The sequence below is a fragment of the Crinia signifera genome, chromosome 11, assembly GCF_055691185.1.
Source record: "Crinia signifera chromosome 11, ASM5569118v1, whole genome shotgun sequence".
In the NCBI taxonomy this organism is placed as follows: Eukaryota; Metazoa; Chordata; class Amphibia; order Anura; family Myobatrachidae; genus Crinia; species Crinia signifera.
This window is the reverse complement of record NC_139227.1, coordinates 48,383,427-48,396,549: the sequence shown is the minus strand read 5'-3', so window position 1 is coordinate 48,396,549 and position 13,123 is coordinate 48,383,427. Positions and strand designations below refer to the sequence as shown.

Genomic DNA, 13,123 nt, shown 5'->3' with positions numbered 1-13,123 from the left:
AGGGATTGTAACACCTTCTATACCAAACAATAGTGTCTTCAGCGCCCTATTTTTGTAATGTCCATACAATAAAATATACAATAAAACAATTAAATAGAATACACTTCTGAAGTAGTTCTTTTGAAGAAATTTTTCTTTTTATTTTGAAAACATGATCTAATACCCTTTTTTTTTTTTTTTTTTTTTTTTTTTTGAAGAAATTTTTCTTTTTATTTTGAAAACATGATCTAATACCCAACGCGTTTCGCCTCGGTAAGAAGCTTCATCAGGGGTTTGTGATCTATAAAAGTATACATACAATCATTTTTCAGGACATTACATACATATAAAAAACCATTTACATGAAAAAATTCGTTAATAAATAAATATATATACATAAAATTAAAATTATAAGGATATGGAAATATGAAGATGTATAGATATACAGATGGATGGGAGGAACAGGCTTATGGATAGTCAGTTTAGAATAGTTCATTGATAGGTTTTTCTTTTTAGAATTTTTTCCAGAGTTTTGATAAACATAGTTGTACATTTGATTTTCCATATATGGTACATACCTTGTTACTAGAAATGTAGTGTTTAATACCCTTCAGAGTCAGATCTTATTTGACAGTGGATGAAATAGAATTTGTCTGTGTGGGCCCAATGGGTTTTTTTACCCAGATAGAACCTGGTGGATTTACAAAAATTATTCTTTTTAGATGTTAAAATGGTATATCTATACCTACACATGCGCATGCATATATGTAAACATATATACGTGTATACATACATACATATATACACAAATATGGTCTGGTTGTTTGTTGTACATACCTTATCTGTATATAGATATTAGATGAAATAGTAAATTTCTTTTCAGAAGAATATCTTTACACTACGATGGACTTTCTAAAGAAAACATAATAATGGGTTTATTTTTAATTTCTAATTATATTGGTATAGTAGTATCCCATTTGGATCTAGAATAATGGACATTTTCTTTGCTACATACCTCCTAGGGCTTAGTGCGGAGCGTGTCCATTATTAGAAATAGGAATGTATTAGATCCATATATTTAGAATTTTCGACCATAAATTTCTGGGGTTATGGACTTTTTTTGTAGCAAAAAAATCCTGACAAAAAATATACATACACATAACATGAGATTGTATTTTTAGCTGGTACTGCACTTTGCAATTTGCTTATAGAAAATATAGAATACATAATATACATTGTATATCTTACCCTTTGGTGTGGGACAGGTGTGCTCTCCTAGGGATCCAAGCAGCAAGTGAGTGAGTGCTAGCTTGGTTTGGGTATATATAGGGACTGCCTATGACATCATTTCCCTTTATCCAATCAATTCAAGTGATTTTATTTTATATGTTTAAATATATCTTTTTTTATTTTATTATTTCACATTAATTTAGTGAGTGAATAAACTTTTGTATGTGAGCTAGTGATTTTATTTATTATTTTTTAGTGTGGATATATGTATTTTTCAAATACGCCCCATAATGCATTGCGTTTCGTTATTTTTTAAAAGTTCTTTTTCGGAGTTTTAGCAGTGTCTTAGAGTGGTATAATTTAGTGGTGAGGGAACCGCTACTTATTCCGCATCTTCCCTACTTTCATTCTTAAGAAATAGTGCTCTTAAATATCTTTTTTATGTGTTAATAAGCGGTTTGCGTTCCACTCGATGCGGAGTGGAACGCACCGCCATCTTTAACCAGGAAGTTCTAGCGGAAGTGTGCGATCCGCCTGGTTATTGTGAGTGCGCGTCATCGGGGAACAGTTCATACTTTCTATATATTCCTCCTGCTATTATTGAATACGCTTTTTCCTATCTAACTATTAGTGAATTTTAACGTGAAGGGCTTCAGTGTATTATAACCTATTATCAATAGGAACGAAACACCATATTTTTTATGTGAATAGTGTGATGTAAACTAGTCAATTGCAAAGTTTCAGTCTCAGCTTTACAAATATTGGTGATACATTAATTCCATATAGAACAATATAAATATTAAACATACATAAATCAATTATATACATAATATAGACAATTTATATACATAATGTGTAAAAAATAATTTATACATAGATAATCCATGAAAAATCAAATACAAAACCATACATCACATTACTGGAATTAATCGATATATATTGGGATACATGATACATAGAGAATTGAAAAATTAGTATTAGATCATGTTTTCAAAATAAAAAGAAAAATTTCTTCAAAAGAACTACTTCAGAAGTGTATTCTATTTAATTGTTTTATTGTATATTTTATTGTATGGACATTACAAAAATAGGGCGCTGAAGACACTATTGTTTGGTATATATATATATATATATATATATATATATATATATATATATATATATATAAAAATAAATATATATATTAATAAATATATATATTTATGTTTATATTAATTCCCCCCCCCCCTCCCATGCAATTGACCAAGTTTATACTGCTTTCACAGTGCTTTTTTGACAGTGCAAAATTCTCCTGTGCAGTTTGCAGCCAGTAATGACAAGTAGGAGGGGGCCCCTCTTTTCTAAAGTGCCCCGGGCTCCCCGAAGGCTTAATCTGGCTCTACTGTAGTTAGTGGGCTTGTGGCCTATGAACATACTAAGAAGGGTAATATTAAGGCATGATGTCACTGGTATCAAGATAACTTACCCAAAAAGACTCTAGGACGGGGAAGGGTGCATCCTAAAACCAGTACTAGAGAACATAGTTTGGAAAACTCTGCAAGTAGCCATTTCAGTTCCATAGAAGTTCCTGCTTTGTATCTTATTGTAGCTAGTTCACATAATATTGATATTTTTGTGTTTTTAAGGGAGAAAAAGACTGGGAAAAGTATGAAGTTGCCAGAAAACTGAAAAACCATGTTGACAAAATAAGGAGAACGTATCGGGAGAACTTCAAATCGAAGGAGATGAAGATACGACAGAGGGCCGTAGCCCTATATTTTATTGACAAGGTACAGGTGTACAGTAATATATCAAGGACTAGATGAACCACTGCCATCGCATGTCTGTGTTGGCATGCAATTAAATGGTTAAATGCTACAAGCTATCGCTAAATGAAGTGATGTTATGCATGGCTCATCAGCCACACTAACATCACCTCTGTTATTGTACATGACTCATCCGCTACAATAGCATCCCATGTCTGAGTCACAGACTTGAAGGTCAGGTTGATTAGACTGCAGGTGCATATTGTTTACTTGGCTCTGCATATGCCCAAGCCTCTCTGTGTTATTGGAGCATCACTTTGCTGTACAGTTGCACCTGACACAGGGAGATATTGAAATGTGGGCCTTATTAGTATATTACGATTGCTTCTATGCAATAGTTGTATTATATGGTGCAGAGGCACTCAGATTCTTGGATTGTGGCCTTTACCGCTGATTTCTATGTGATGGTCGCTCTTTCGCAATGCCTATCAGATTCTTCTGGTCTGGCTGCTCCGTATAATCCTGAATTATTCTGCTTGTTATTTGAATGCCTTCAGCTGGCCCTGAGAGCGGGTAATGAAAAGGAAGAAGGGGAGACCGCCGACACTGTAGGTTGTTGTTCGCTGAGGGTGGAACATATCAAACTTTACCCAGAACTCGATGGAGAGAAAAACGTGGTCGAGTTCGACTTCCTCGGTAAAGATTCCATCCGTTACTACAACAAAGTTCCAGTGGAAAAAAAGGTAAAATGGACGAGCGCTGGAGAATTTAGGAGAACTAGATGAGAGCATCCATGTAAGCTAGGCTTACAAAGAATAGCTACCATCAGCAGGTCCAAATCCATGCAACGCAGAAGGCCCCTTCCTGGTTTTAGTACTTGTTTGGTTGGGCTCTGGCGCTGCCTAATGTACTCCCTTACTGGGTGGTAAGTAAGTAAAGGAGTACATTAGGCAGCGCCAGAGCCCAACCAAACAAGTACTTCTACTCCATAAGGGACCTGGAAACCCTTAAGAGCTTGGCAGCGCCTAGAGAACACACCGACACATAAGTGAGCGCAGTGTATCACCCCCCAAGTATTTCCTTCCTGGTGGTAGGAATATTTTCTGGGATGTAGGAGTTGTGTAATTGGCTTCTCTTCCCCGTAGATGTGCCGCAATTTTGGACTTATTGGGGGAAATTTACTAAAGGAAATTTGTAAAAAATAGGTGTATTTGTATCCAGAAATACACTTATTTTTTACATTTACTATCCCGAAAATATGGCAATTCGTATTCGTATTGATAGCACATCAATACAAATACGAATTGCCGTGGTTTCGGGATAGTAAATGTCAAAAATAAGTGTATTTCTGGATACAAATACACCTATTTTTTACAAATTTCCTTTTGTAAATTTCCCCCATTGCCTCTATAATGAACTGAATTTGAAAATGTTAACTGGCCAAATTCAGCCTCAGCTGAATCCAAAATTTCCTACATTGATGGAGCATTAGATCCTACAGGATAGGCGCCACTAATTAAATGTCATCTACCCACTTTTTATAGGCGATGAGGGCAATTTTTTTTAAATGTTGTCACACGATTTACAAGGGGAGATGTATCAAAGCTTGGAAAAAGGACAAGCTGGACACACATCACACTGAAAGCTTGTATTTTTTCCTATTTCTGGATTTTAGCAACTTTCAGTTAACAATATCTGTCCTGTTTTTGCATAGACTAGTATAATTTCACCTTTTTTACTTGTGAAGCTTTAGGCGGCCATTTTGGTAGCGTGGGAGTGTCACATCCATAATGACAGTGGCTACAATAATCACAGCTGCTATGTTAATATACCTTGGTAAATCGTCCATACTTGGCCGCAGCATCCAAGGATTATGAACGATCTGCGTGGCAGAAAGCTAAAAGTTACCGGTGCCATTAGTAAAGGAGGATGTGTGGGGAGGGATGCTCAGGGGGACTCATTGATTGCCAATGTCAATTTTCTTTTTCAGGTGTTCAAAAACCTTCAGCTGTTCATGGAGAATAAGCAGGAGGGAGATGATCTATTTGACAGACTGAACGTAAGTTGTTGTCGTCCCCCCACCCCCCTTGTACAGACCCATCTGAGCACTGATTAACACAGATGTATTAGATTTGGCAGCTCTTGGCTGGGCCGCTGTCCGCAGCTGGTGGGGGAGCCCCCAGAGAGAGGGCGTCACCTGTCATTCTCCCAGGAGCATCTCCAGGTATAGGTGCATAATGCAGCCTGTGTTCTAGAACCTCCTGATCAGACTGCAGAATCTCAGCCTCTTCCCACGTTACTATTACACTTCTCAGCTAGAATAACTGAGAAATCACTAATACAAGGAGCTGCCTCATCCCAGCTTCAGAGATAATCACTGGTGGCGTTCATCCAACAAGCAGGAGAATATGCTTTTGTTCTGCAAATGAATTTAGTCATCCTCCTGGTGTGCGTGAAATATACAATTGGCACACAGATTGGAGACACTTAGCGCACTGTGCATCACTTCCACCTCTCTCATCACCGCATTTATTCTTGTTTCAATAACTGTCGGGCTCCCCTTCGTGGCCAATCTTTGTTCTCCTTTGAAATGTCAAAAAGACAGAGCCCCGTGTTTTCCTTCTCTGGAGGTAAAAAGAGGGGGTGATAATAGAAGCGGTACAAGAAGACAACAATACAACACAGCTATGTACTTTATATTTGACTGTACGCTTGTTAGGACTGATCAACACAGCAAAGGCTCCTGCAAAATGTCTTCTGAAGATGACAGATGTATGGGTTCTACTTACTAAGCCTTATAGTGCTCATAGATAGACAATGTGTTGGGGCAATCCCCCAACGGGCGCACAGATGTATAGGTGCTTTTAGAGAGAGAGATAAAGTACCAGTCAACCAGATCCTGGGCCAGATGTACTAAGCTTGAAAAATGATAACATTGAGAGTGATATATTGGCTCCGAACTGTAATTTTTCAAATACAAACTGTCAGTACGATAGATCAGACTGTGGCATAGTATTACACCATGTGACAATCAGCAGCAGTGCTTAGGGAAGGAGGAGAGTAATGGCGTGGGGAGAGTTGGCGTGTGTTTCGAGGACACGTCTGTAACCGCGCAGGCTGGGGGTGCGTTCCTGGGGAGGTGGGCAGCCTGGGAGACATATTGGGTAAATTGCCGACATGAAGGCTCGGGACGTTTTCTTGAGTACATGTGGAGCCTAACCTAACCAGGTCCATCTTTGTTGCAGACGCCACTGTTGAACAAGCACCTGCAGGCCCTGATGGAAGGACTGACCGCCAAGGTTTTCAGGACATACAACGCCTCGATCACACTACAGCAGCAGCTCCAGGAGCTCACGGACCGTAAGGTTCCAGCGTTTGCATGGTCCTGAGGGCCACGTGTGTCGCTGCTCCTTAGTATATTATATTGCGTCTCATTAACAGCCTCTCTAGCTTCTGGCCAGCCGCTATGTCAGCCAGGGCATTCCACTCACTTGACACCAATTGTTCATATTGCTGTAGGACAAGCCTCACCAACCTGTGGCTCCTCAGCTGTTTTGCAACTACATGCTACAGCCACAGGTTGGCTAGGCCTGCTGTAGGGTAACCCCCCTGGAATCAAGGCTTGAACACACTGCAGAATGGTGGCACCTTATTGGGTATCCTCAACAGCAGCCATCCAATCAGATCCTTCCATTATCTTAAGTCAGTGGTTCCAGGGGCAGATCCAGGATAAAATGACAGGGGGGGGGGGGGGGGGGCACCATGATAAAATAGGATTTGGGTGGGGGAGGGGCAGTGTTAGTGGTGCCAGTGTACAAGCTAACAGAGCAGCAGAGAGAGGGTGGGAATGGGATTAAAAATAGGCTCTGGCATTTAAAGTATGCAGGCCCACCGTGGCGACAAATGTGAAGGATGTAGTTGTGCGCGCGCCAAAGGCACACTCCGGAAAAGGACTGTGGCCACTCAACAGGGGCGTGTCCTTGCAACAAAATACTAGACCCCATTATACTTGCCTCTTACACATGATGCCAAATGGATTGTGTCAAAATTCACATAATGCCAAACGGATTGAACCAAAATTTACATAACACACGCATTGAGCCAAAATTCACATAATGCCACATGGATTGTGTCAAAATTCACATAATGCCACACGGATTGAGCCAAATTCATAAAATGCCATACGGATTGAGCCAAAATTTACATACTGCCACATGGATTGAGCCAAAATTCACATAATGGCACACGGATTGAGACAAAATTCACATAATGCCACACGGATTGAGCCAAAATTCACATAATGCCACACGGATTGAGCCATAATTCACATAATGCCACACAGATTAAGCCAAAATTCAAAATATGCTTCATAAACAGGGACACCAAAGGCACGCATTAAACATTTACACCATAATGTCCATTACACGTTAAGTTACATGCCATTATGTATTATGCCAAACACCATAATGCCTATTAACATTATGCTACATAAGTGCTGCTTATCTACATGCTCATTACCAAGGGTTCCATGCTCGTTGCCATGTGGGATTACATGCTAGTGGTAGACAGGGGACCGTCGCCGCCAGGCAGAAGTGATAGCCACTGACAGTGGCAGAGCCTGGCTGTATTAAGAGCACTGCAGGTCCCGGCTATTTGAAATAATACCCCTTTCACACCAGAAAATGCATTCCCAGGTTGGCCCCTTTTACACCAGACTAGTCCCTGCATTTTCTGTGAGGGGGAGAGAAAACCACCCCTCCCCCCTTTTAACCAGTTATCTCATTTAACCATCTATATCTTCGTAACCAACTGACCCATTTACATGAGACAAGTATCATATTGAAGAACTTTTGAGTGGGCTTTGATTGATTTTGGTCCAGTGAAACTGGAACGTTTGGTTCCAGAGTAATCTGCCCTCAAAGAACATGAACAGCCATGAAATTACATTTAAAAAAAATCGGTTTACACGCAATATCTCTGGAACCGATTGACCGATATGGACCAGTCTGGTATCATATTGAAGGCACAGCGATTTGGAATTGAATGAACTACAAGCTTCTGTGATGCAAGGGGGGGAACTGGCAGCCGTTGGAACCGGGTGGGGGTTGGAATTGACGGGTCCCATATTATCCTATGGGGAAAAAAACGTTACAGCTTTGCCAGGCGATATCTTTGGTTCCCGGGGGGCTAGAGACACGGGGCTGGGCTCGCTGGAAAGCCCTTGGCCTCAGCTATAAAATGAAATGACAGGGGGCACATGCCTGGGTGCCCCCCCCCCCTGAATCCGCCACTGAGTGGTTCCCAAACTTTTCCCTCAAGGACCCAGGTACTGCACATTTAATAGGCCTCAGAATCACAAATGACCTAATTAGTTCCACCTGTGGATCTCTTAAAATGTGTCAGTGAGGAATGAGTACACCTGTGCCCCTGCTGGGTGACCTGAAATATGTCAGTGAGTAATAAATACACCTGTGCTCCTGCTGGGTGACCTGGGAAATGTGTCCGTGAGTAATGAGTACTCCTGTGCACCTACCATGTAATCTGGGAAATGTGTCGGTCAGCATTGAGTACACCTGTGCACCTGCCGGGTGACCTGACAAATGTGTCAGTGAGCAATGCACCTGTGCACCTTCTGGGTGATCTGGGAAATGTTAATGTGTAATGAATACACCATGGTGATGAAAAGGGTCCGTGAGTGATGAATGCACCTGCTAGGTGACCTGAAAAACATGAACTATTTAGTTCCTTAACAGATTTGGGAACCATTGTCTTAAGTGGTCTGCACTAGACTTATCAATGGCCTTGTAAAGTCATAAGGATTGTAGATCATTTTTATGAAAAGACGTAGTTCCTGAGCTCTGATCACATGGGAATCCTGACATCACTGTATCACCTCCCTAATTACAGAGAAGTGGGTGGAGTTAGTCAGAAAGTGGGTGTGTTTTGTATTGGGACAGGGAGTGGCTAATTAGTTGGCGCGTGGTTTGTGCAAAGTGAGGTTGGAGTTTATTTGAATGTGATTTTTGCCCCAGTAAAGGTTATTCGGTATGACTGAATGTTCCCCTGGGGCCTCTGATAAGTTTCTTCTTCCCAATCGTAATTTTTTCCATCACCAGCTTCCATAAACTACAATCAGTGTACACATTTATGTATGGATTGTATTGTATTTGTGTTTACTTCCAGCGAAGGAAAGCGTACCAGAAAAAATCCTGTCTTACAACAGAGCCAACAGAGCGGTTGCTATACTTTGCAACCATCAGAGGGCGCCACCTAAAACCTTTGACCAATCCATGTCTAATCTGAGAGCCAAGGTGAGAAACGCGTGTGCTACCGGATTTATGCCATTCTGACAAATACACACTGTAATGTATAACCAATCAGATTGTAGCTTTCTTTACATTAATGGTCATCTCCCTGCACACTTGGTATATAATTCTCTTACTTTCCCCAATAGCCGCTGATAAACAATACTTTATTCTCTCTCCTCTCTATTAGATTGAGGCCAGGAAAGAACAGATTTCTCTGGCTAAAAATGAGCTGAAGGAAGCCAAGAAGGAGGTTAAAGAGAAGGACAGCGAGAAGCTCCGGAAGTATGTGATCTGTTCAGGCGCGTTTCGCCTGGATTACACACTTGTTTCTTAATCACCTAGCATTGTGTGCAGCGTAACCCATTGCTGTGTGAGCCTAATTCATGTGTGCCTACTATTGCAATTACAGATGCGATTCTCTTGGCTAATATTAGCATGTGAAGCTGTTTATATTCCAGTTCGCAGCATAAAAACAAGTAATATCGGGTCTAATGGTTGGCATGTGGCTAAGCAAACTGGGCATAGCAGTAGCAACGTAGGCGCCATGTGCGCACGAGCCTTCAGCTGATAGCAGTTACCCGCTGAGAAAATGGCCACCGCTCCTCGTTAACACGCCCGCCAAACATTCACTTTTTGACAGTCACCTTGCCATGAAATCCTCGTTGCTAGCAAGATCTCGGCGGCGCCGCGAGGCGTGCGCAAGGAGTTCACCGCACATGTGCAGGTGCTGTGCAGCTGTGTACAAACCTGAATTAGGCCCTATGCTGTGAAGTTTTTGTATAGGTTTGCATTAATGCAGATTTACATGCTGGATAGGGAGGGGATCTGTTGAACACCTGTAATCCTATACACTTACATATAAAACTAAAGGAGTGCCGTGATGTTTCGTAGAATGTCCAATTTAAAAGAGCTCAACGCGTTTCTCTAGGATTGACCTCCCAGCTTCTTCAGGAGCAAAGTACCTGCCCCCAGAAGCATGGCGAACCATGCGATACACGAATTGGTTGTCCATGTGCTCAGCACACGGACACCCAAAAAATGTGAAAAATGAAAGTCGACCTTTTGGTGTAAACCTATTGACTGTCGATATAGACCTGGTCTGTGCGCTAATCCACACGCACATACACCGGCCTAGTGATTGAATGTTGGACACTTAATGAACTTATTAGACCTAGTGTAAATCAGACCCTCTCCCCTATTGTTGTATAAATCTATGTTTGTACTATAGGAAGAACTTCATTCCTGGGAGATATATTCTCGCATTATAATGACACAATGGCCAAGCTCCTGTACAGTAGGGTATGTGGCCAGGGCTGCTGTGCTGGTGGCACCTCTGATCTCTGTACCGTGGTCTCATCACACAGGCTGGTGGAAAGTAAGAAGAAGGCCGTGGTGAGGACGGAGGAGCAGCTCATGAAGCTGGAGGTGCAGGCAACAGACAGGGAGGAGAACAAGCAGATTGCCTTGGGCACCTCCAAGCTAAACTACCTGGATCCCAGAATCTCTGTGGCCTGGTGAGTGTTGTGTGGTCTCTGTGTCCCCCCCCCCCCCCCCCACCACCACCTGTGTTTAAACACCCTTCTCTAAGTGAGGTCTGTTTTATATTGAGTAACTTATTGGAGCCTCTAAACCAGGGGTGGCCAAACCTATTCTCAAGATCTACCAACAGTTTACGTATATCGGGCCACCTGTGGATCTATAGTAGGAATGAATGCAGCATGTATGGTAATGTAACAGTTAGTAATGACTGCACCTGTGCACCAGATAGGTGGTTGGGGAAACGTGGACAGTTGATAGATCTCGGGGACTGGTTTGGCCACCCCTGCTCTAATCCATTCTGTCACAATGGGGCTTTAACCCCTTCACGACATATGACGTATATATACGTCATATGTCGGTTGCGGGGGAATCAAGCCAGCTCACGGAGTGAGCTGGCTTGAAAGAGAGCAGGTAATGGCTGTATATTACAGCCAGGTCCCTGCTCTCACGGCCACGAGCGGCGAGTTCGCCGATCGTGGCCGTTTAACCCTTTAAGCACCGCGGGCAAAGCGCCCGCAGTGCTTAAATAGCTGATCGGAGGGGGGGCGCCCCCCTCCGGCGCCGATCGGGGCCCCCCGCAGCGAGATCGGAGGGTGCCGATCGGTTGCCATGGTAGCCAGGGGTCTAATGTAGACCCCTGTGCTGGCCGTGTATGCATACCTATTACATCCTGCCTCAGGCAGGATGTAATAGGAAGTGCATAAAATTACTACGTTCAGCCATAGAGCTCTATGGCTGAACCTAGTACAGGCGATCGCGCCCCCTAGTGGTCAAGTACACTAGGGGGCCTTGTAGTAAAAGTAAAAAAAAAAAAAAAATAAAGTTTAAAAATAAAAAAAAAATAAAAAAATATTAAAAGTTCAAATCACCCCCATTTCCCAAATAAAAATAAATAAAAAATAAAAAAAATAAACATATTTGGTATCGCCGCGTTCCTAAAAGTCCGATCTATTAAAATATAACATTAGTTATCCTGCACGGTTAAAGGCGTAAACGGAAAATAATCCCCAACGCCAAAACTACGTTTTTTGGTCGCATCGCGTACCCAAAAAAAAATAACTAAAAGAGATCAGAAAGTCGCCCATATCCCATAATGGTATTAATTAAAAAGTACACTTCAGCCCGCAAAAAATGAGCCCTCACCCAGGTCCGTAGGTGGAAAAATAAAAAAGTTATAAGCCTCAGAACATGGCGACGCAACGCAAATTAGAAAAACCGTAAAAGTTGCGATTTTTTTTTAGTGGTAAAACATAACGAAAACTATATAAGTTTGGTATCACCAGAATCGTAACGACCCATAGAATAAAGATAACCCATCATTTTAAACGAACTATGAACTCCAAAAAAACCGTAACCAGCGCAAAATTGTGCAATGGCGTTTTTTTTTTTTTTTACCCCACATTGAATTATTTCCTGATTCCCCAGAATATTATACGGTATAGTAAATGGTACCATTACAAAGTACAACTTGTCCCGCAAAAAAAAAGCCCTCGTGTCTATATAGCCGGAAAATTAAAAAAGTTACGCTTATTTGAACGCAAGGAGGAAAAAAAAAAAAAAATTACCTTAAAAGGCAATGTCGTGAAGGGGTTAACAACACCAATACAGTTATGTTGTCATTTTATCATGTCTACCCAGATAATGTGTTGACATGATGAACTGTCGACAAACCATTCCTGGCAGTCTAGTAATCACTCCCACATCATTGCTGCAGCGCTATTCTGTACATCAGAAATGCCCCTCTGTGGGGGATGGTCGGCACCTGTCTGTATAACATGCTTTATGGGAAATTTCTCCCCGCTCAGGTGCAAGAAATGGGACGTCGGCCTTGAGAAGATCTACAACAAGACCCAGCGGGACAAGTTCGCTTGGGCTATCGATATGACAGAGACCGACTTTTTCTTTTAATTAAACAGTTTCTTTTTAGTGTTGGGAAGCTCTTATATCAGACTCCTGGTAATTACTGATTCTGCCCTGATGGACCTTTTAATAAGCACTGATACTTATTGTGTTTTTTTATGTGAATAAAACTTTATATATGCACAAATCGTATTTTTTTTATAGGAAGTTGGGAAAACATGTTGCAGAAATGTTGTGCACAAAATGTAACCTTGTTCTATGATCTTCTGGCAATAGGTTCCCCTCCTAAACCGACATACTGCAAGGTCGACATAGGTCTAGGTTGATGTGGGACAAAGTCGACAGGTCATTAGGGCAACATGGTCTAGGTGCAGGGCCGGATTTACAATGGGCCTGATGGAGCTACAGACTACTCTCCCAATCTGTAGCTGAGGGCCAGGGCTTTCCAACGAGCCCAGCCCC

The 13,123-nt window shown here is 41.7% G+C and overlaps 1 protein-coding gene across 2 annotated transcripts in view; it reads left to right on the top strand.

Moving 5' to 3' along the window:
• LOC146045299 (DNA topoisomerase I, mitochondrial-like) overlaps window positions 1–12,853 on the top strand; it is a 121,758-nt gene extending 108,905 nt beyond the window's left edge. For both annotated transcript variants that reach the window (XM_083164052.1, XM_083164053.1), the window contains exons 12-19: window positions 2,835–2,978; window positions 3,512–3,697; window positions 4,945–5,013; window positions 6,200–6,314; window positions 9,138–9,265; window positions 9,450–9,544; window positions 10,627–10,776; window positions 12,607–12,853. In XM_083164052.1, the coding sequence (XP_083020178.1) occupies window positions 2,835–2,978; window positions 3,512–3,697; window positions 4,945–5,013; window positions 6,200–6,314; window positions 9,138–9,265; window positions 9,450–9,544; window positions 10,627–10,776; window positions 12,607–12,709 (990 nt within the window). In that variant the 3' untranslated portion in view covers window positions 12,710–12,853. The remainder of the gene's footprint in view (window positions 1–2,834; window positions 2,979–3,511; window positions 3,698–4,944; window positions 5,014–6,199; window positions 6,315–9,137; window positions 9,266–9,449; window positions 9,545–10,626; window positions 10,777–12,606) is intronic.
• Window positions 12,854–13,123: the final 270 nt, after the last annotated feature.